The sequence below is a fragment of the Primulina tabacum genome, chromosome 8 (assembly GCF_025594145.1).
Source record: "Primulina tabacum isolate GXHZ01 chromosome 8, ASM2559414v2, whole genome shotgun sequence".
NCBI classification, from domain to species: domain Eukaryota; kingdom Viridiplantae; phylum Streptophyta; class Magnoliopsida; order Lamiales; family Gesneriaceae; genus Primulina; species Primulina tabacum.
Genome location: NC_134557.1, coordinates 4,077,520 through 4,100,854, shown reverse-complemented (window position 1 = coordinate 4,100,854; position 23,335 = coordinate 4,077,520). Strand labels below are relative to the sequence as shown.

General features: G+C 33.7%; 4 protein-coding genes and 2 pseudogenes across 6 annotated transcripts; 1 reads left to right on the top strand and 5 right to left on the bottom strand.

Moving 5' to 3' along the window:
- Positions 1-2,203: 2,203 nt before the first annotated feature.
- On the bottom strand, positions 2,204-5,556 carry LOC142553116 (uncharacterized). Its single transcript, XM_075663122.1, has one exon. The coding sequence runs from the start codon at positions 5,060-5,062 to the stop codon at positions 2,744-2,746; it is 2,319 nt and encodes a 772-aa protein (XP_075519237.1). The 5' UTR covers positions 5,063-5,556; the 3' UTR covers positions 2,204-2,743.
- A 4,110-nt stretch (positions 5,557-9,666) lies between these two features.
- LOC142553114 (putative lipid-binding protein At4g00165) lies at positions 9,667-10,165 on the bottom strand. The gene has a single exon (XM_075663121.1). It carries the CDS (start codon positions 10,098-10,100, stop codon positions 9,714-9,716), a length of 387 nt encoding a protein of 128 aa, XP_075519236.1. The 5' UTR covers positions 10,101-10,165; the 3' UTR covers positions 9,667-9,713.
- A 995-nt stretch (positions 10,166-11,160) lies between these two features.
- On the bottom strand, positions 11,161-14,927 carry LOC142553113 (vesicle-associated protein 1-3-like). 3 transcript variants are annotated; one of them, XM_075663119.1, is made up of 8 exons: positions 14,699-14,919; positions 14,333-14,403; positions 14,140-14,221; positions 13,910-14,025; positions 13,670-13,831; positions 13,541-13,588; positions 12,233-12,310; positions 11,161-11,537 (listed from the first exon to the last, which is right to left on the bottom strand). In XM_075663119.1, exons 1-8 carry the CDS (start codon positions 14,748-14,750, stop codon positions 11,427-11,429), a joined length of 720 nt encoding a protein of 239 aa, XP_075519234.1. In that variant the 5' UTR covers positions 14,751-14,919; the 3' UTR covers positions 11,161-11,426. The 3 variants fall into 3 exon arrangements, with proteins under 3 accessions (XP_075519234.1, XP_075519235.1, XP_075519233.1); XM_075663120.1 differs by lacking the exon at positions 13,541-13,588 and having other exon boundaries at positions 14,699-14,921; XM_075663118.1 differs by lacking the exon at positions 13,541-13,588 and having other exon boundaries at positions 13,910-14,221; positions 14,699-14,927.
- A 3,728-nt stretch (positions 14,928-18,655) lies between these two features.
- On the top strand, positions 18,656-20,167 carry LOC142553112 (auxin-responsive protein SAUR36-like). The gene has a single exon (XM_075663117.1). It carries the CDS (start codon positions 18,877-18,879, stop codon positions 19,402-19,404), a length of 528 nt encoding a protein of 175 aa, XP_075519232.1. The 5' UTR covers positions 18,656-18,876; the 3' UTR covers positions 19,405-20,167.
- An 885-nt stretch (positions 20,168-21,052) lies between these two features.
- On the bottom strand, positions 21,053-21,693 carry LOC142554309 (pectinesterase 2 pseudogene; annotated as a pseudogene).
- On the bottom strand, positions 21,692-22,935 carry LOC142553111 (putative pectinesterase/pectinesterase inhibitor 17; annotated as a pseudogene).
- Between the last annotated feature and the right edge of the window lie 400 nt (positions 22,936-23,335).

Here is a 23,335-nt window from a genome sequence, read left to right as displayed (position 1 = left end):
ATTTCGAAATTTATAATGCGACATGAACTTAAAATAATTTAATTAAATTAAACCATCTTTGATTTTTATTCAACGAAATCACTAAATGTATGAAGTTATATTTATTTTGGCTTTGTGGGATATTTATCTCTTCTCGTCAATTTCTCGATTGCTTTTCCTCCCTTTAGATTCATTCGGTCAACGTGAATATGACATGTCTTAATTTGTGCCACATTTGGAAATTACACGGTTTCATATAAATTTGTTCCGTAAAATGTTTTTTTTTTTCCCATTTTCTAGTTTTTTTTTAAAAAAAAACATAAGTTGATTGATTAAAAAGCTCTTACACTAAGCAAAAGTGGATTAGAACCAACTTTCGAAAATAATGATTCATGTACTCTAATTCTATGCAGAAATTGAAAAATAATAAAAAATAGAAAGTGTTCGATTTGAACATGAAAACATGACTAAAGTGGTTTTTAGTTAGAGTAGAAGAAGGGAGGAGATTCTCGAACGCGGAAAAAGATCGCTAATTATTTATCGTTCAAATCAAACGGTTTTATGTTTAGATAAATTAATCATTCAGTGTGTGAGTAATTAAAAACATTTTTGAAGTTTTTTTATTTTGAAAAAAAAAAGTACAAGTTATGGTTAAAATAATTTTAAATTGAGGGAGACAACTGTAACTTTTCATAAATTAAAATGAGATACGTTAAATTTAAACTCACCGACAAATTTCGAGGTTTGTAAAATTTCCCCTTTAAATTTTTTGAGTGTCGACATCATCATTAATGGCTGTCAATCATTCAATTTGGATCCCTCGTCTGGTACCATAATAATAATAATAATAACCACTACTTTAATCCCAACAGAATGTACACAACCACAAATATTAGAATAAAGATTTCCCAAGAACATTAAATATGAAAATATTATTTTGAAAAAAATTAATTAATTGTTGTACATGTTTATCTTTTTGTGATTTTATTCATTTCTATTAACGAATTTTAATCTTAATTTAGTTCATTATTTTTACTTTTTAGCAATTTTAATCATTTTTCGATATGATGCTGACATGATACAATTGCAATATTGATGTTGTACTGACGAACGTAGTGTCACAACATTCTTGATGAAAAAATTAAAATTACCAAAATCGCAAAATATATGACTAAAATTAACTGTTTTGTATCTAATGAGTTAATTTAACAAGTGTTTTCTGCCAAATTCTCTGTTAATTTACTGAAAACTAGGTTTGAAAAATAACATCTTTCAGTTCAAATTAAGGATGTAATCGAATCGAACCGAGCCGAACTCTTGAATGTTTGAGCTTGGTTCGTTTATAATCGAGCAGAGCTCGAGCTTTATTTAACAAATATATGCATGACTTACGAGCTTATTCAAATCTTTATCGAGCCTAAACAAATTTAATAAATATAAATTATGCATTTAAATTTTTATTAAATTAATTGAAAAGTAAATATATATTTAAAGAAAAATATATTAGTCTTATTAAAATTTGTAAATTTATTATAATAAATAAATTTAATAAACTTTTCTATATATTTCATAAATAATATGCAAAATCAATAAATCAAATATCAAAATTATTATTTTTTCATCTAAAAGATGACTAATGAACTTACCAACGAATATGTTCATGAGCTAACGAGCCGAATACTGTAAAACTTGAGTTTGGTTTATTTATCTTAACGAGCCTCATTAAACGAGCTCAAACGAGCTTTTATCGAATCGAGCTTCGAATAGCTCACGAACGGTTTGGTTCGTTAAATCCCTAGTTCAAATCCATCCTACCGAATATCATTCACATTCAACCTCATTGGATAAAATAAAATAAAATCGCTATCGATCCAAAAGCAATTTAAGCTCCTAAAAATTCCAAATGAAAATTGATCGCCAAGGTGCAATTATCACTACCAAAACCATACTTTTAAATAATATTTCAATTCAAGTTATACTTAAATACTTCAAAACAACTTAAACCTTGCATTTTATTTCGACAAGCAATTTTAAAAAACGGCCATCCAAGTAATGAATAGAATAATGAGGCAGAACTAACCACGAGGCCCCATGTGATTTGATTAGGACAAACATTATTAAACTAATTGACCCTTAACTACGTCATTATAATACAACTAACTGCCATTCAATCAAACACGACTGATTCATTAAATAAAAAAAACAACAGTCCAGAACATCATTAAAAGCCGCAAAACAAGTACTATGTTCATATAATAAAGTCATTAAAATACATAATCTGAAATTACTGAAAGAGACACAGAAATCCCATTGCTATGCAGATCTAACGATTCAAAATATTAGTGCCAACTTTTGCTATGAACCACAAAAATTTCAACTGCAATGAACACTACCATTCAGGGAACAGGCTAAAAATCAAGATTTTCTTGAGCTAATATGCAGTTGAAACACAATTTCATTAAAAGGGTTACATTATTTTGTTATTTCGACTCCTGGTTTCGTAAATAATATCCAGTGTATGGTTAGTTAAAACCAACGAAAACCAACGGAATAAACTGAATAATAGAGGTATGATATTAGAACATCCAGTACCAAAATGTACCTCTTTTTTTCCTTCACAAAGTTGGGAACACTCTGCCTAAACCAAGGAGTGAATTAGTTATGCAGAAACTCAGGCAAGAAATGTATTAAAGTTCAGTGGGTCAAAAGTAGTGAGTTTCGGCTTGAAAGACACCTTCTTCATGAAGCAGAAGTAAGAATCCCATCAGCATCTCCAAGCCGAAGCAGAGATCAACTCCTTCCGTTGCCAACAAAGAACGAGCGACGATTGCCTCTTTTCTACTTGGAATCCACGTACGGGAGTCTTCTTTATGAGGCATTCGGCTTGTGATTCGGTGAAATTGCTGAATGTTACTGGGGAAAAGCCTGAAGATAGAAACATAGTCCTCCAATGCTGTGTCTTCTCAGGATAACGAAAACGACCCATTACAACTTTTTCGATCCCCGGATAGATAAAAAACCTCTCGATATTTTGCATGGCATCTGCATTCATATTAACTGCTTCCAGCGACTCGAGAAGGTTGGAATATGATTGAAGGGCATGAATAATATGGTTGGCAAATGAAAGATCAGTTCGATCACATCCTCGGTCCACAGAGACAACAATTCTTGGAGACAATTGTTTCACAAAGTGAAGGACTAAAGGAACCGGTAACTGGTAATTGACGAGGGAACCAACTGGAAGATTCACGGCAACCACTTCACTATCGGATGTGTGCCAACACTGAGACCATAAACCAGAATTCAAAGAATCGATGCTCATAACCTCGAACTCAAATGCTAGATTCATTTCACTAGCAAAATGAATGAGATTTTCCCGAGTGAGTCCGAGCTCTATCTGCTCATGAGTTGAGGTTGACGCAAGTACAGTGATTTTCAAAGAAGGTGTGCCCTCGTTCCTTAGTGCTAGTTCCTGAATGAGAGAGGCCCATTGTCCACCATACCCAGTATCAAAATCTACAATATGAATCCTACGGAATCCGTCAAAGGCTTCTAGGAGGGCTTGATTGCAAGTAAAATGAGCAAATTGTACTAGGGGTGAAATCTCAGAGAAGGCCTTATAAGCACCGATCTTGAAAATAAGACTAAACGGGGAAGAAGTGGTGGGACACAGGTCAACATTGTTGTTAGTTTGGAGGAGCATTTGCAACGCCTCCTTGCAATAAAAAGCAGCCCTATGAAAAGGCTTATCAATAGGAGAGAACTGGTGATTGAGCCGCGCCAATATCTCTTGCGCGAGTACAGGATTCCCTGTCTGGACCAGCTCAGCCGCTTTGTACAGCTGGTCGATTATTGCCTGCTGTTGTTGCTGGAGGCTATGCCCTGGTTCATCCCCGCCGACAATTTTTGGCTTCTGCCCTGGACCCATCGGCCTATGTTGCCGATATTGGGGAAGTAATTGAATCTGATGAGGAATTGCCTGCTGTCTACTAATGAACAACTCTTGTTGGCCTGTATCCTCATAAGAACCTTTCAACATTTGGCCACGGGGATCGAGGCCACCACAAATAGAACCCGTGTGGAGCCTTTTCGCCTGAGCAGGAGCCACAAAAAGATTCTGCTCTTGGTGTTGTGCAAAAGTTAGAGGTAAGTAAAATGAGGGGTTCTGAGATTGCTGAATTTGGTGCTGATTTATCAGCAGCTGGGGATTGAAAATGGGAGGCTTCATTTCAGCACCAGAATCAAATGCAGCTTGATGATGCAGACCTGCGGCTCCAAGATTGTTGGATATTGAGGAAGGATGCATAAGATCTTTCGAGCTAGGAGGCAACTTATAGTTACTTGGGACATTAGAAGCCAGAACAACACTTTCGGCATTGGATCTATTACTATTGGGGAAATTTTGAAATGTGGGCATAAATTGTGCGTCAAATTGGTCACCACCGAAGCTTTGATCCACAGCCCCAAACCCCGCAGTAAACTCAAACTCCGCCGCAGCTGAACTGCCACCACCGCTAAATTGAAGAACCTTATTCAGATTCCCCATTCCAGGGTCCTCCGCATCCGCCATGATCATCCGGAAAATGGACTGTTCTTGAGTCGGAGAAACGGCGACGGACTCCGACAGCACACTCTCCCAATCCTCCATAGCACATTTCTCCGCGTTCCCCACACCGCCGCCGCAGGCGATTCCGGTATCAAGAGACGTCGGAATAGGGAGGAGTTCGGAATCAACTCGCCCGACATTGGAGCTGGTGGCAGTAGTCGAATCTAGGTGCCACTTGGGAGATGGGTTTGTGTCCGAAACCGCCACCACCCCCGCCGTGTCGTTAGATGCGGCACCGCCACCACCGCCACAGAAAGAAGAAGACAGGGTTGAGGAAGACGTGGGCCGGCTAGAAATCCTTGCAGAATCCAGGACAGACGTGGGCTCAACAAAACCACTATCCAAGAAACAATTTTTCTTGAAAAAATCAAATGAAAGGATGCTACAATCAGTAAAAAAACCTCTTTTCTCCACAATCAGCTCCAAATCTAACACCCCTGACCCCTCAAAATCAAAGGGCAAGGGCATCCCCCTCATTTACGAAACAAATTAAACACCTAATATCCACCACTTCCTTCAATTCCTCCAGCTTTTACAACAAAAAAGCATCAGAACTACCCCACCAACAGACCACAGAGCCCAAAAAGTTCAAGAAAATCCCAATCTTTACAACAAAACCACATCAAACACTATTCCCAAATACCGGAAACTCAAGAATACATACAAACAAGCATATGCATGCATGTATGTATGTATGTATGTATATACTCGCAACAAAATGTGAAAATTTGCAGTGGCTAGCTTAAATCTTTTCACTTTCGGGGAAAATCAACAGACTCGATGGGCCGGGGGGGCCTGAGGTATTCTCCTTTTATTATTTTTTTCTCCCCCTCTAGTTGAAGGAGTAGTTTCCCTACCTTGCATTTTCTGCCATGGATGCGTGCAACATAAAAAAAGTAGTAAAGTGACCCCCTTCATCCATCCATCCTCCCTCTCTCTCTCTCTCTCTCTCTCTCTTCTATTTTCTTCCTTTTTTTTTCTTTACTTTTTCATTTTATTATAAATAATTTAATATATATCTTTCTTTCGCCCCTTTTTAGTCAATTTATTTTATTTATGAGGCTTGTCTGAGACGGAGTTATCTTTCTCGCTAGGGTTTCCACAGCTACACCCAACCCTCACGCGTGTCACGCACTTATATCCTCAGGTATAATTCCTTTTTATTATAATATAATATTCATTTTAGAGAACTTAAATTTCCCTTTTGTCATTCGGTTCCAACGTCCAAATATATGATCCACTCAATTCAGAAATGCATATGAATAATATTTAATTTGTTATATTCCATATAAAATATAAATATATAAATGTACAATATATATATATATATATATGCACACAAAATAACTTACTTGTCTAAGATATGTACATACAGTATAGTCTTATATTAACAAAAATAAATAAATTCTTATAAGTTTTATATGTTTTTAATAATATTTTTCAAATGAAAATTAAGATGGATTTCAAATTCATAGATTTTTTTTAGTTTTATTATTTACAATAAACAATAAATTAAATCTTAAATATATATTTTACTTATTTATATATTAATAATACAAAGTTGAGTTGATTTCAAATGACACAATTACTGAGTGAACTTGAATTTCACACTTATTAACGTAACACATATTTGAATTTTGTTGTCTTACTTCTCTCTGAACAACCAAAATATATTTGAAACACATTCATCAATCCAAACACAGACAATCTTAATTTACTTATAAATAAAAAAATAAAGAAATGGGTATTTGTTTAATCAGTGCATTAGTTCAATGATGTATGTCACAATAATGCACCTTAATTATATGACTTTGTATTAGTAAATTGTTTAAATCACCATGCAATAATGTTACGATTCAATAATTACGAATTTCAAATTGTCTAATTACGAGTCCAATTTAAAATATATGCCATTTTAATTAGCTTATGACCGACCTGACACTGTTTTTAGCTTCCAATCATTTTAATTTCGTAGCGATTAAATGAGTATGTGGGAAATAAAAATAAAATTAAATATTGTATTATTATTTTAGTTTATTTAAAGATTTGATATTTATTTTGGAAAAAGGGATACACGCGCGTAGTTGGTCGAGTGGTTTGGAACACGGACCAACAAAACATGGGGAGGTGAAGTGGCAGAAACGGCGTCCTTTCTTGCGTACCAAAATTGTCCTTGCACATGCAGCTTACTGTCACGTTGTCTCGCTTATCGATGTTAGGGTGATTCCGTACTTTCACACATCAGCTTCCGCTGCGACACTAGACGAGGCAGATCAACGTACGGGATCTCGTCAGAAGATGAGATGAGATAGACGGCCAGAGATCTGTCTCAAAGCAACTGGCGCCTGGTCTTACTGTATTTGTCCAGGATACATAAAATTCGTAATTATTTTAAAATTAATTATTCATTTTAGAAATTGAGAATTAATTTGTCATGATGTTTTAGTGTAGAAGTAACGAAAATTCGTTATAGCGTTGGGATGCAGGTGCACGATGATCAGGGCGGGTTTGTGGCGCACAAGCTTTCTCTACCACCAATACTGGTGGTGTAGATGGTGCGGAATTTATGCTTATTCGTGGTGGAATGGAGCTGTGTTTGTATCTAGGGTTGGTCAATGTATGTATTTTTTCGGACTCCAGCATGGCGGTGCGGGCAGTTTTAAATCCAATGGTCGAGCTTGGATCAGTGGGACTTATAGTGTCGAAGATTATGTCATTGCTACAGCTTACAAATTTTTCATCCCTCTCAGTCATATGTGATCTTCTTCCAATGGCGCGGCACATCTTTTAGCTCGTAGAGAGGGTTTGCTTACTTCTACGAATATCGGATATCCCGTGGTTTTTGAATTTTGTATCTCGAGATTATTTGGATTAAGTTCACTGAAGTTTTCGTTTCAAGAAAACAAAATCATTTAAAATTCAAGAAAAATACTTACACGTAAAGCAAGCACATGCAATCTAGTTGGAGTTGTAATTGAGGGGAAGAAGAAGAAGAAGAGAGTGACACGTGAATTCTTGCATGTATCTCAACATTTGGACCAATTCGATATACATCCATGTATATGTTTGAAACCGATTCAGCTTTATTGATTATGCATGTAAGGTGGTTATATATTTATCACTTTTTCCTGCCATTCTTTGTGAGAAATGAGATCAGAGGATTAAGGGAAGAAATAAACGATTTTCTTTACAATTCGAACCGTCCCTATATCACCACTGTTTGTGATATGACAGAAGATATTTCGAAAAAACGACAGAAAGGAGTTGAGAGTTAGTTATTTGGTGTGTTAGTTGGTTGAATTAGTGTACGTATTTACAATGGTTAGAACAACTGCACATAATTGTAATTTATTCGACCGCTTTCGTATTTTTGACTTTTAGTTGGAGAAATTCTTGTTTGACGAAGATTATGATACTCTTTATATTTCATTTAAATAATGATATTCGTACAACTCCACGTTAATATAACCAGAGAATGTATAAATTCTTAACTTGATAATTTACGTTCCCTGATTTTAATTTGAGTAGGTTTCGTGGAAGACGGTCTCACGAATTTTTATCTGTGAGACAAGTTAATTCTACCGATATTCATAATAAATTGATGTTAGTTTTGTCTTATATTACAAGATGATGATAGGGAATCATAAAGAATTCGATTATTCGAATGAGTTTATGAAATAAAATGAAGCTTCGAATGCGGTGATGGTTAAATAATAAAAATGCCGTGAGAAATATTATATTATATTATATTGAAGAAAAATCAAAGGATGCGTCCCAAATCATGAAAGGATTTGTCTCCTAGTGAAGACAAATATGAAAAATTATATATATAATTGTCCCCTCCATTCATAATTTGGTGATTTCAAAAAAAATAATATAATAAATAATTATCTCTAATATATTCTCTGTATTACACATGCAATATGTTAATAAGTGCCCTTGAATACTTCCTACGAGAAAATTTTAATATTTTAAAGAATACTATATACACAAATGTCTGTGTATATGTATCTAATTCTTATATTAAGAAGGGACCAGAAACCTCTTTAATTTCACAATTAGGTTCACAATTCTATGATACAAACTAATTTGATATACGGATATAAAAAGTGTGATAATTTGGATGTTAATTCTTTTCTCTCATCACAAGGTACCCCTTCAAATCTTTAACCAGATACCTCAACACCCTTTACAAAATAATTGAACTTGGTTTTGTTCTTTCGCAAAACGGATCAATTTTGTGAGACATGTGTCATATTTAGACCACTCATCAAAAAATTATTTTTCATGTCAAAAATATTATTTTTTTTATTGTAAATATTAGTAAAGTTGACTCGAACGTCTCACAAAAAGACCTATTCTTATTCTTTTAGGTTCATCTCTATTGTTATCAGGTGGCCGTGAAAAAAGGGTAGCTAAAATGTGTATCTACCTATGACATTAAAACAACAATATCTCGTGTTATACCCTCTTTTTCTCGTTATTTAATGTTGTAACTTACGTCGTGTTTTCTTAGCTTGATTATATCTTAAATCCAATTAATTCTAAGTTAATCTATAATTTTTCTACAAATTATCTATCTATCATTTAATTTTTCTACAAATTTTCTATCTATCAACTTGGAATAAAACATAGTGTATATATATATATATGTGTGTGTGTGTGTGTGTGTGTCTTGTTCTCCACCTCGATCATTTTCTTCTCAATATCGTTCCTATACTTTTGTTTGAAACTAAATAAAATTATATAGCTTTATTGTTGTTGTCTTCCTAATTATTATTGGTTGATATAGCTTATTTTTTTCCCTGGAATTTGAGACCTAACTATGTAATACTTATATCGTTGGGCTACAGTTATTCGTTCAAATGAATAACATGGTTATTATTGATATTTTTATGGGAAAATGGGGTCAAATATTTTTTTTGGCCCAAAGTCCATGAGACCAAAGCTTTTAGGTTGGGCCGAATGTGTGTGTGAGTATTTATATATATATGCATATACATATGTGTATATATATATAAAATTGTATTTTATTTTATTATATATATTATATTTCTAAAAGTAAAAAGGAGAGAGCGAAATTAATTCAAACAATATTATGCAAAATCATTTCATCTGGCTAGCCAAATTATGGACAAACGAACCCTTGTGGAACCTTCTTGCCACATGAGTTGACCACCAAACTTAATGCTAATGGTATTTTAACCTTGACAAGTCCAAGTACATTGGCCTTAATAGCGATACACAAACACAATGCAGCTTCAACATCTGCCAAACCCTCGACTACTGCACAACATTCCAGGCTAGGCTTCGTTCCAATAACCTCGTGCACGAGCCCTAGCCAGTCTCCACAAACGCCGAACTTAAGGGTGTCTCTGGGGCACTTAGTGGCCTTGGTTGGGGTCGATGGAATAGGGGTTTTTGGTGGGCATGGCACGTGGTCGGATGAAACACAAGAGAAGAAGACGATGTTAAGTATCATGAGAATATATATTGATGGATTTGAAAATGCCATTTTCTTGGATTGGCCGATTTCCAAATGGCTAGCAAATTGATCAACTGATTGGTTTGTGTCACTTTGGTATTTGTAGGGGTTTAGGATAAGGGAGTTGGGGTCACATTTGTGCGAAGTTGATAGCGGATATTTTCAAATTTGTGGTTGATTTTTGGTTGGCCCATGAATTGTGTTGAAGCCGAAAAGATGTTCATTTTTTGTGATTGGCATGATTTGAATTCATCTTAGATTTTTTTTGTGATTAATACCTATAATATATGATTTGGCCCATTAATTTGGTTTATATTGTAGCATGTCAACAGGATTATGTATTGAGTGATGCATGTTTTGATATATATATTTTTTTACTTTCTAAAGACATAAGTTGATTGACTAAAAAATGCTTATATTTTTGTCAATAGTTAATTATAACCAAATAACCAATTTTCTAAATACGACATAATTTATTTAGATATAACCGTATTTTTGGTTTTATATGATTTTATTTATTTATTTATTTTTTTTGCAGTTTTGATCTTTTTCATTGTCAAATTTCAATCTTATTCAACTAATTTTGTTTTTCTTGAATTTTTAGTAAGCAATAGATATTTCAAATTTGCAGCAGATAAGGGTGGTTGGAAGGCTGAGACAGGAAACCTGGCAATACCATCAAATAATCTCTTACTGCTGATTAATTTGCCATCAATCATTATACATGTAGGATTTGGATTACATATACGTTGAGGTATCTTTGTAGTATGAAATGCCATTATCGTTGTGGTTATATTTATTCAGTTGGTTCATGCAAAGATAATCAAGAAGCGATGTCATGTTTGTATTAAATTTTTGTTCGCGAAATCGAAAAAAAAAAAAAAAAAACCAGCAAGCTAGTTAAAAACAGAAGTTTGACAAATTGAAACTATTTTATATAAAGATGGATCACAAGTTTTATTTGTCAAATCCCTTCATATCTAACGCTATATATCCTTAAATCACTTGTTCATCATCTGCTATATGAATCAGATTTTCATCATGGATGTGTGCCACATATCTCAAAATAAAGAGAGCAGCACCGTATAGATTGCAATCAAAAGTTTCAATTCTTTATTGCTGAAGTCGGAAGAGGTGAAGTAAATTTAACTCACCACCACTATTAAGCAAGCTACAATCTCATTTCTCAAGTATCGATTCCAAAATTTGGTCGTAAAAAATTGTTTGAAATTCTTTCAAAGGACGGACAAAATCCAAAGCATCTACTATTGAAATTGTAATTGAATAGCCATACCGTCGCGCAAATGGACCAGCATCTGAACAAAGAACGACACCCCCACATTCTTACATTGGCTCTTATTTCTTGATGAAGTATCCCAACAAAATACCAAGCAAGAGACAGAACAGCACTACAATGGTTGAGACACGAGCACCTTGGCCATGTCTGGTCTGTTTTCTCAACAATTCCTGTCCAAAGAAGAAAAGTAAGGCTAAACTTAAAGCAAAAATGTTGAATCGCAAATGATATGTACCATTTGCGTGAATAAATTTATAACAGATTTAAAACAGATAGACTTGCTCAAATTTTGGTTGATTGGTTATTCATGGAACTTATATATAGACATAAAGAACTAAGTCAAGCCAAAATCAAGCCTAAAGTAGTTCATTTTCGAGCTCAAGCCTGCTACAAAATTTGATCTTGACTACGAAAAATGGAAGACATTTGGATTAAATTCTCACTGATATGTTCAGTTAGTGTACTTGGCAAAAAGATTATGATGATTAGCATTACAAAAATTAAAAACACCCCTTCAATAAGCATACCACCCTGGCAATATAAAATTGCCACATGCTTGAATCCACGACATGTAATAATAATGGATATAACAAAAGTAAAAATAAGAAAATATGTTGCTCAAAAGAAATACAAAATATGATATCATCTAACTATTTCCTATAAATCTCATTTTTTCAACCTGAACAAGGTTAAAATGCAAGGGCACATTCTCATGGTTTATGTAAGTGCACAACGTGTATAATAAGCAAAGTTGTGAAATTTACATTGTCATGCGAAAAATTTTCAATAGGGGTTATATCATTAGGTGAGATATCAACAGACGTCAACTAACTGCTTTGAAACTGTTAAGATAGAAACATGTTACCAATTCCTCTTGGAGCTTCTTATTTTGTTGAATAGCTGAAGCTTTCTCCTCATTCAATTTGGAGACAGCAGCCCATGCCTGAAACAGATTTTATTGTGAATTAAATCACAAACATCACCCCAAGAAGTTACAAGAAAACCGACATCAAAGACATTTTACTGTTGAAGAAAATTCAACTATACAATCATTCAGAATGAATGTGCTAATAAAAATAAAAAAGGGCAGTGACTAACCATGTAGAAGGATCAAATTTCTCCCGTAAATAACCTTTCAAATATGTTGAACTGATTAGCCTCATCTTTTACTTTTTCATAATCTACTTCATTTAGTCAGAATTAATTTGAGATTTAATTCAAACTAAGATATATACAGTATAAAAAAAATTGCAACACATGTGTCTGGATGAATCTTGGGTAATTATGGACTTGCGGCTTCCATGTGATTTTCACCTATTCCATAGGTCCTTGAGATGGATTTTATGCAAAGAAAACCTGTATTTGTTGCATTTATTTTTTTTCAACAAGTTTATCAAAATTAAAAAATCAACGCTCGCACAAGTCATCCAAAAACAAATAAAAAAAATAAACTTGTAAACAATTAGGCATACAAGACGATCAGGGGGATCGAGCAAAAAAAGCATGTTCTGAGCACCGGATTATAACAGGGCACGTCCACTGCCAACACGTGAGGGACTCAAGCACTGAACGCAACTAAAGGGCCACTACAGTTTACATGCTGCAGAGAGTCTTCATTATTGGACAAGCTACAATTAGTGTGTTAAGAATCATTTCAAAAAAAATAAACTAAGCAAAGAACCTAATTCACCCCTTTTAATTATCTAACACTTGAGCAGAAACAATGCACTCTAAAACTGACATTGTTCAATACAAGCTCAAATCCTTGCTTAAATCATTATGTATACTTAGATGGATTTTAGTGAGTTTATATGAAGTTTCCAGACTTCCTTTAAGATGGGTAAAACCAAAGTTTTGTAGGAAAAATAAATCAGAAAATGCATGGCTTGTGGCGAATCAAATTTTTATTGATATTTTCTGCTGTTGTGTAGTGTAATGGCCAATAACTTGATGCTTCTAGTACATCTTATTATATAATTAATTGTACACAAACTTATATTTCAAGAACAGTACAAAAATAAGGCTCTTAGACATTTATGATAGATATATTTCCCATGATATAACATCTAGCACCCTCACAAACATCATAAGTTAAGAGCAGAAAACATCAGACATTTTTTCAAATATATTACAATGTAATGATATTTTTGGGAAAATAACAAATATAAGCCACCTCGGAAGATAATGAATTTCCCATTGATTGTTTCAACGATCTTGCAACCTGAATTTAGTGACTGGAATAAACAATTTGATCATAGCTGAGGCAGAGGTAAACACAAAGAAATATTTGAAGCACACTTACAGCCTCAGACAATGCTGACTTTCTAATCTCCTCTTCGGCAGAAGATGATCTTGGAGAATTTCCCTCTTCGTCTCCTTCGGGTACTGGGGAGGGGGGGTTTGCAGGGATATAAATAACCCTCAATTTAAACTCATTAACGACCTTACCATCCTCCCTGTTGAACTGATATAAAACTGACAGGCATAAAAATAATGGCCGATTGCTTTAAATACCATCAGTTATATAACCAACTCAACCCACCATTTCTTGAGTGACATCCTTGTTCGTTGAACCAATAGGAGCAACAGCACTTTGCACAAGAAACTTATCCCGACATTGCATATCTGGGGGCGCATCTTTTTGCGCTTGCATAGTAACTAACGGACAAAAGAAACAAGCACAAAGATTTTGAAATACACAAGACTTACAAAATTCAAAAAGATAAAACGTAAGGACCAACAATAACTTCAGAAAGATCAAATGGTTTTCACCTGTGACATGGCACACAGAATTGGGCAAAACTATACCAGCATTCGGGCGAACCGAGTACTTTTTGGGATTGGTTGTTTTGACCTTTTAATAAAAAAAGCAATAATCAAAATACAGATCGCAAATTAACTTGTACCCAACATCTGATAAAAGGATCAAACAGGTCTTGTCGTTCTGAATTAAAATGAGAATTACCTTAAATGCAATAAACTGATCGGTCTTATTGGCCAACTGCATAGAACATGAGCTCTGCTTCCTCGATTCAACTTTATGCACAAGACCACATCAAAAGAATCAAAACACACGAAAACTCATCTTCAAAATTAACAAATCAAATTAGGAAAAAAAAAACAAAAAAGCAAACTTTCTATATTCATTCCAATAAATTGGGCAATGATTCCATTGAATGCAAACAAATAACGCAAAGATCATTCAAACGAATCTCTGAAAGCTAACAAGAATTTCATATAAAGCTAGCATCTTTCCAATTCATGGTTCATTTGTATGATTGAAACAAACAAAAAATTAGATGAAAGAAAAAAAAATCAGCAATTTACCTACCTGGGAACTTCAGTTCTGAAGGTTGAATATTGATAAAATCCCCCATACTCATGTTTCTAAATCTTTGGTTGTATCAAGCAATTAGATATATAATGAGCTAAAATTTTCACAAATTGATGGAACGAAAAGGTTAAACAATCAAAATTAATACAGAAAAATTATTTCTTTCTTTGCTTGTGTTTGGACCACGAGTAAATCACGAGGGAATGAAGGCTACGAATTTTTCTAATTTCCAAAAAAAATCAATATATATGGATAAAACTGATTTTTTTTAAAAAAAAATAATATAATCCTTAACTTTGGCGAGTGTTAATTTCTAAGAATCAGATTAAAAGGTTGTTTTTCCTGAATAAGAAACGAGTTTATAAAAAAATTGGTTAAAATTTAAATATATATATTTTTTTGTAAAGGCATAAACTTTTTTCAAAAGTTCAAAATATACTACATTCTTTTTTGAGCAAACAAAAATAATACCTTTTGCTTTAAAGCTTTAATTTATTTTTAAAAAATAAAAATAATATATATATATATTTTACTTTATTCAAAGATATATTATTTCATTTTTTGATGAAATCTTTTTTTAAAAAATGTTAAAAAAAGAACATTTGGTTTCGAGTCGGCGATAGCCGTTGGGCTTGGCTGTATCCAAGGAGCCCAATTCTAATTTCTGGTGGGCCTAATCTGCCTATTCGATTATAAACACCAAACAGGCCTCTATCTTTGCTTGATTTGCACTAGAAAATTGACAATTTTAATGTTTTTCTAAGATAATATTCACTAGTAGACTTATATTGGCTGATTTTCAATAATTTAATATTCCTTAATGAATTTTAAATATATATATATATACACTTTTTAAAAAAAGAAGTTATTAAAATATAAAGTTATTATTTGGAGTGATACTTTTCTCTAATGAAAAATAATCAAAATATGATGTTTAATTCAATTGTTCTACAATTTTAAAAAGTTTAGCTGTATCATTATTAGCAACCGTAGTTTCCGACAAAACGATATGCATCCGATCTACAATTATTATCTAATTTTCATTCATCTCGAATTTTGTAAATATATAAGATATAAATTCTTGGACAGAATATAGGATTAATGAAATTGTTAAACAATAATATAAATAAATAAAAGAAATTAAAGAAAGAACAAAGGTATAAACTTGTGTCAATAGTCTTGCTTCCAAGTCATAAAAATTTATAGTGGCTGAAATAAATTTGTTTTCTATTCAATGCAATTTAACAACCATTTCCAACGATTATTATTACCGCAATAAATAATAGTCAGTACAGCATAATTAAACACACTAATTGCGGTAGCTACGTACCCACAACCAGTGACGGCGCCAACGGGGGCGGTGGATACGACGGCCCTTTCAGTTTTTAAATTTTATTGACTAAAAATCTGAAAATATTTATTTTTTATTTTTTAATTTTCTCTCTAATATTTGCCCTAGAGTCCTTATATTTTTTAAAAATCTTGTTATTTTCTAACCTCTATTTTCTGGCTCCGTTTCTATCCTCTCTGGGTGTGCAAATTTTCGGTTAAATCGAATTAACTGACCGGACCGAATTTCCAGTTAATTCGGAAGTTCTGTTTTGAAATTTTAAACAATCAGTTAATTCGGTTCGGTTTCCGTTTTAATTTAAAAAATTCAGTTAAATCGAATTAACCGATTTATTATATACATTAATTTAAATTGTATACGGACATTAAAAATATATTAGAAGGAAGTCCGATTTTTCATATATTAGAAGGAAGTTTATTCATCCAATGATTTTATTTTCAATATTTATATTTGTTATTTGATAATTTTTGTTCAATGTTTCTTGTTATTTATAAGTTCTCCATTGTTTTCTCTTTTTTTGTGTATTAAAATTCGCATTTTAAAAAAAATATTGGTAACCGAAATAACCGAATTGAAAATCGGTTCGGTTAATTCGGTTTCTATGAATATTTCGATCGGTTCAATTATTAAAAAATAAAATCGATTATAGATCTGTTCGATTACCTAAGGTTATTGCACGTCCCTACTGTCCGCAACCAAGTTTTAATATAATATAATAAGAGATTATTTAATAAAAATTATGAATTTTTTGACAATTTGGATTGACACGAAGATGCGTACTTCTTTACGAGTTGTGTTATTCATACTTCATTGACTCATGCACATGACGATTTGTATGATCAGGTCACAATAAAATAAAATAAAATAAAATAAATTTTGAAATAAAGTATGTAACCTATAATAAATTTATGTGAAACAAAGTAATTAATTAATATTATTTTTTATTTAAAAATCTAAAAAAATATGAGGCCAAATACTTGAGAAATCGAGTTCGACTCCTGCTTTAGAAAATGATAAAAACTTGTGTGAGACGATCTCACAGGTCGTATTTTGTGAGACAGATCTCTTATTTGGGTCATCCATGAAAAAATATTACTTTTTTATGCTAAAAGTATTACTTTTTATCGTGAATATCGGTAAGGTTGACCCGTTTCACAGATAAAGATAAAGATTCGTGAGACTGTTTCACAAAATATCTACTGTTAGAAAATGGACACTAGTTGTTTACGAGCAACTCAGGTATGACTATTATATGTGAATGAATGGTCAAATAAGACAAGACTTTTCATTCGTTTGTTGTCGACATTTCTGGTTCTCAATGACATGTTCAATAAGATATTTTATTTTATTTTTTGTAACTTGATTTCTATCGGAAAAATATAATTATTACAAAGAAAGACAATATACGTCATCTTTTCAATTTTGAAAATGAATTTGAAGAAGTGTTTACATAATATAATTACCATATTTTTACCATTTCTTCAAGCATTGTATAATTTTTTTTTCAAAAAACTAAAAGACTTTGTTCGTATTTGAATAGGTCTCTTGTGAGACGGACTTACGAATTTTATTCGTGACGACAATAAAAAATAATATTTTTGGTATAAAAAGTAATAATTTTCATGGTGGATCTAAATAAAATATCTGTCTAACAAAATTTACCAGTTTATATGTTCATATTATATTCAGTGTTTTTATGCTGCTTCCTTCCAACTCTTTAGGCTTCAGCCCCCAATTTTGAATACTAAATATCTCATCCATTAATCATAATTAAGCTTACACCTCATTCATACTAAATTTCAAACCCCAAACCAAAATTAGCCACAAAAAATGCACCAAATTTTTACTCGACTTTTCAAAATCATTAATCTCTCTATTATGTATATATAATACCCATGCTTTTCTCAGATTCTTTACACTTTCGACTCAATACTTTGCAATTATCAATTCATTGAGTTACATGACTTGTAGTATAAAATATGAGACAAGCATCTCACGTCCTCAAATTTCAGGGGCACCAAATTTTTTTTTAAAATTACTAGTATAGTAAAATATAGTTAATTTACGAGCTCATCCCATAAATAATGATTAATGAACAGTGACTCGTCATAAAAACTTGAAATCTCACCGTACCATTCATTTATTTTTTAAATCTCTCTCATAAACATTCAACAATAATCGATAACCAATACAAAATACATCTTTCATGAGTTCCTGCAAAAAAAAAAAAAAACAAATCTTACGCTATTCTACGACGATCAAGTTCGTTATCGCTCAATTTCTCTTTTTATCGATCCGTTTCAGGCGATTTTTCGATACTTGACTACATCATTTTTGTGATCCATCAAAAGTTGCATATGCCAAAGGGTGTTTTTTCAAGTTGAAGTTCCTTGAAACTTATCTATGATCAACTATGTTTCAAAAAAAAAAAAAACTAAATAACTTGACTATGTTATCGATCAATAAAAAAATAGTTGAGAAAATTGATTATGCAAATTTTATCAATATTTTAGCTTCCAAATCGCAAGACAAAAATATTCATGTGAGTATGTATTGGTCTGAAACATGAATTTAATATTTTGTTTGGTTGATATATACACACACATTAGCGTGGAATCATGTCTTATAAAATACGTCTCTCTCCCTCTGAGGTCTGCCTCAGCCTTACTCTTTTCCGTTTAGCCATGTCCATAGATGACCCTTGGCCTTTCTCCTAGTATTCTCAGAAAAAAATATAATTTTATAACCCTTCTCTGAATACATTCATTTTTACATTATCTGGCCAAGGTTTTGGAAAAGTTAAATTTCCAGGGAAAGAAATATCATGAGCAGGAGACGTGGTTTCTTGATCAAACACCGTCTGACGACGCTTTTCCGGCAGTTCTTTAGGCGAAAGCGCGCCCCAGAAACGTACCTCCGGCTAAACCCGATTGAAACTGAAGCATCCAAAGTCGTTTCAAGACTCATTAACTGGACACAGCACCTCAGAACAAAAGCGCTGGCAATAGTATCAAGAAATGATCATCATGCGGGTGGGGGATACATCCGGGTCGGTGGAGACCCGGTTCTGGAGAAACCCGTGCAGGTTCCTAAAGGGCATATTGCGGTTTACGTGGGTCAACAAGATGGGGATTCTCAGAGGATGTCGGTGCCCGTAGTGTTTATTAATCACCCTTTGTTTGTGGATTTGCTTAAAGAGTCCGAAAGGGAATACGGGTTTGATCATCCGGGTGGGATAACCATACCTTGTCGGATCTCGGAGTTCGAGAGTGTCCAGACCCAGATCAAGGCGGTTCAATATACCCGGAAATTGCAGGTGCGCAAGAGATCCAAAAGGAGCTTAATCGGTTAACGACACACACACACATAAAATTTTATAATTTTATCAACAATATCATGTATATCTAATTAGTTTATAAAATTCTTATTTTCTCCCAATTTTTGCTTGAATTATAGAGGTTTTGATTCACAGTGTTTTATCATAAGCAAAAACTTGTATGAGACGGTCTCACATGTCGTATTTTGTGAGACAGATCTCTTATTTGAATCGTCCATGAAAAGTATTACTTTTTATGCTAAGAGTACTAATTTTTATTTTAAATATCGGTAGGGCTGATCTGTCTCACATATAAAGATTCGTGAGACCGTCTCACAAGAAACCTACTCTTTATCATAATCGTGGCTGATTTTTTCCCAATTTTTGCTTGAATTATTGTATAGTTCGAATATCTTTGTTTTCTTAAAGTTTATTTTTTTTATTATTATTAATAATATTATTTCTTCTTCTTATTTTTATTTTCCCTTTATTTGCATGTCTATTTTTTTGTTCCTATATGAAGCCAATGAATATTTGAGCACCACAGATGTCCTCCTCAGCTACGGATATATTGAAGCATATCCTATCAATATTTGGGGATGAAAGCCAATTCCTACACGCACTAAATATCAGTATCCCCGGCCATTTTGCATCATTGTATTTTAGGTTTCAAATTTGGAGAAATGCGGGATAGCTAGATAGGCACGGATTTGAAACGTTCAAATATTCTAGAATACTGTCGCTCGGTGAGTAGATATTATAGGAAAATTTCATGCTCTCGGGGGATCATAACTATTCATTTGATGTGATTTTTTATGAAGCCTCGCGTAGCGTAGAATTTTCCGATATTATATCAGCGAAACCTATCCTTTAAATTGGTCGAGATTTATTTCGTGTTGAGTTTGATCATGATCGGTACTACTATTATTTCAAGTTTTAATCGGTTGTCAACTATGTGAGCTTGAGATTGAAAAAACCATGCACTGGTTTTCGTGTTGTAAGAAGCTATATTTTTAAAAAAATCAGAAGTAGTTTTAGTCCACGTATTCTTTATAAGATACTAGTGCACCGACGCACGCGTTGCGTGCTTGTATAATATTTTTTATAATTCATTTGATTTATATTTAAATGAGGATCAAATATAATTATAAAAAATAGCGATGGACTAAACCTTAATTTTGATATATAAATCAAAAAATAAATTGGAAAATAAAATAATAAAAAAATGATTTCAGTAAGAATTGAAACTATAATCTAAACCTCAATAAACAATGACTTTATCCACTAAACTACATATAACTTGCATTAAAATTTTAACATTTTATTAATATATATAATTATTAAAACAGACCATGACACCAAAATTAGTTACTCTAAGTGTCTCAAACTTAATAAAATAGTATAGATTTTCATTAACTTTTAACGATGTTACGTGTACATCATTTTATAAACAAAAAAATTCTATGAGACCGTCACACATATATTTTGTCACGAGGATATCCTATTCGACTCGATACTTGAAAAATGTTATTTTTAATCTCAAAATTATTACTTTTTATTTTGGATATAGATCGGTCGAGGACTCTCACGAAAATAAAATATGCCAATAACTTTAATTCTATAGTAAGTAGAACGTAACTCATAAGTAACATAAATTGGAGTGTAGAATAAACAGTGTGACTCTCTACCTATGAGTTTTCCATGCCGTATAATTTGATGCTTCAGCTGCACTGGCAATAACCGGTTAACCCTTCAACTTGACCCCACTCGCCGTGGATGAACCCGGCCCGAATTTTCATACTCTCCATAATTTAAAGTATCCAATCCAGCGCTCCCATCCCTTGGCATCCAACCTTCCGGGTCGATCAAACTATCCAAGAAAGTTGTCATCTACACCGTGAGTGAGTATATCTTCCACGGACGGCCCAATTAGTAGGTCCTCACGGAGCTTTGAACTTGTTCTAGATCCTCAGCAGCCGTCGCCCGACATTCATGAACGTAGATTCCGGTTTTTTGTCCGGGGTTGACCCGGCCCTGAGCGGTCACGGTATTTATTCGGTTGGGCGGATTTCTTGCATACATGGTGCGATTTTGAAACACAACCGCAGATTGACCGAATATGAAATCGACTGTACCATATATATCGCACTTCCGAAAAAATTGTTGATCGCAATGAACATAGAGGGTGTCTTGGTATCCTTCAAAGCTGCCTTGGTAGAATACATAGCGGTCGGAGCCTGACCGAAGGTTGATGGCACCGACGATATTCTGAAGGTGGCCTCGAGCGATGAATCCGTCTCCAACTATAGCTTTACATGTATCATGTGTGGTAGTTTTTTAAGACGTCACAATTTGGTTGATTATTTATAATCAAATATTTCAAACTTTGTTGCACTCGGATGAATGGATTTGGAGCTACAGATTCAAATTACGGACTATATTAAAGTTCTACTTTTTAAAAATATTTTTAATTTGTTAGTTGCGAGGACAAAAAATTACATGCCGAGTATTTAATGTTCAAGAAAATGCTTTACTTGAAGCGAGATTAGGTTATTGAGAAATCACTTTTGCTTAGAGGTGCGGCCGTCTTGAAAGTGGTGATTACTCCTCCGGCGCTTATGTTTCCAGTGATGATAGTCTTCCCAATGCCATCTCCTAAAGACGTACGTGATGTTTACCAAACCAGACCCAATATTTGCATATTCCCTGTACGTACCTTCCTTACATAAATGAAAATATGACGTATCTTACTTTCTGATTCGCCTCCCCGCTGCTAAAACACCCTCATTCACTGCCGTGTAGTTGCCGGAACTATCTCGAGCCTCTGAGACATCTACCTGAGGAGACGATAACTGCAGCAACTTCCGGTCATGCTGCTTCACCCACGGTACGTGGGAACCCTTTTTTGTAACTTGTCCCCCTAAACCCTCCGCCACTCCCATTATTAGTCAAGGCTAGTGGCCTAGTGTGTTACTAAGCAACATACTGACGTTTTTTTTTCATGATTAAGGGCAGGATGTTGTGGACTACACCGAGCTCGAAGAACCCCATTCGACATCTCTTGAGATTCGTGAGAGCCGTGCTTGGCCATGTTTGAGCATCTACTGGGGTACACCGTACACCAAACATTTGGATCTAGGGTCTTGTTGATTTTTTTATTGCGAGCTCATACAACTCGATGAAATCTGCCCAAGCTGCCTTTTCGCCTTCATTACGACATTTGGGACCGAAGGAATACAGGTTGTATAGGGCGTGAAAGCATTGCTCTAATGCGAGTTGCGTCGACATTTTGAAGAAGTGATGTTTGCTCTTAACAGGAAGCTTGTAGTTATGGTTTTGTGAAGAAGTACTCGCAGGGTTTTGGGTATGGAGTTGACCTACGTCATGCTTTTGTTGCCGCATGGAAATAAATGGAAATGGCGGGAGAAATTAAGAAAGACATCAAAATAATTAGGGTAAGGAGTGATTTTGATGCCATTGCTAGTCAGGTTATAGTTATTGGTTATATTGGGGAGCTTCGTTGCGTGGGGTAAGTCTATGTTATACTGGGAGTAGATCCACCCCCGTTTTTTTTTTGTGTATATGTCAATCGTCTTACTTAAAAATAAAAAATGTGAGGTCCATCGATACTTTTTTATTTTATAGTGAGATAATCGGTCGAACTTATATAAACACACCGAAAAATATATCATCCCGTATATATATAAAGGGAAGAATTTTAGTTTTTAAACTAAATATTGTGAACTCCAAATAAGATTTTATTTATGGCTTCCAAGACTCCAAGTGATATTTATACACTACCCCGTCGTATTCGTGGCACACGCATCCTGTTAATAAAATGGAGAATAGAATATGTTTTTTTATTTTAAAAAGAAAGTTATCAATTTCTAAATTAAAATGGTAATTGATAAAATTATATTGAAAGATAAATGTGGAATATGAAATTGAATATTTAAATGGTATTTTG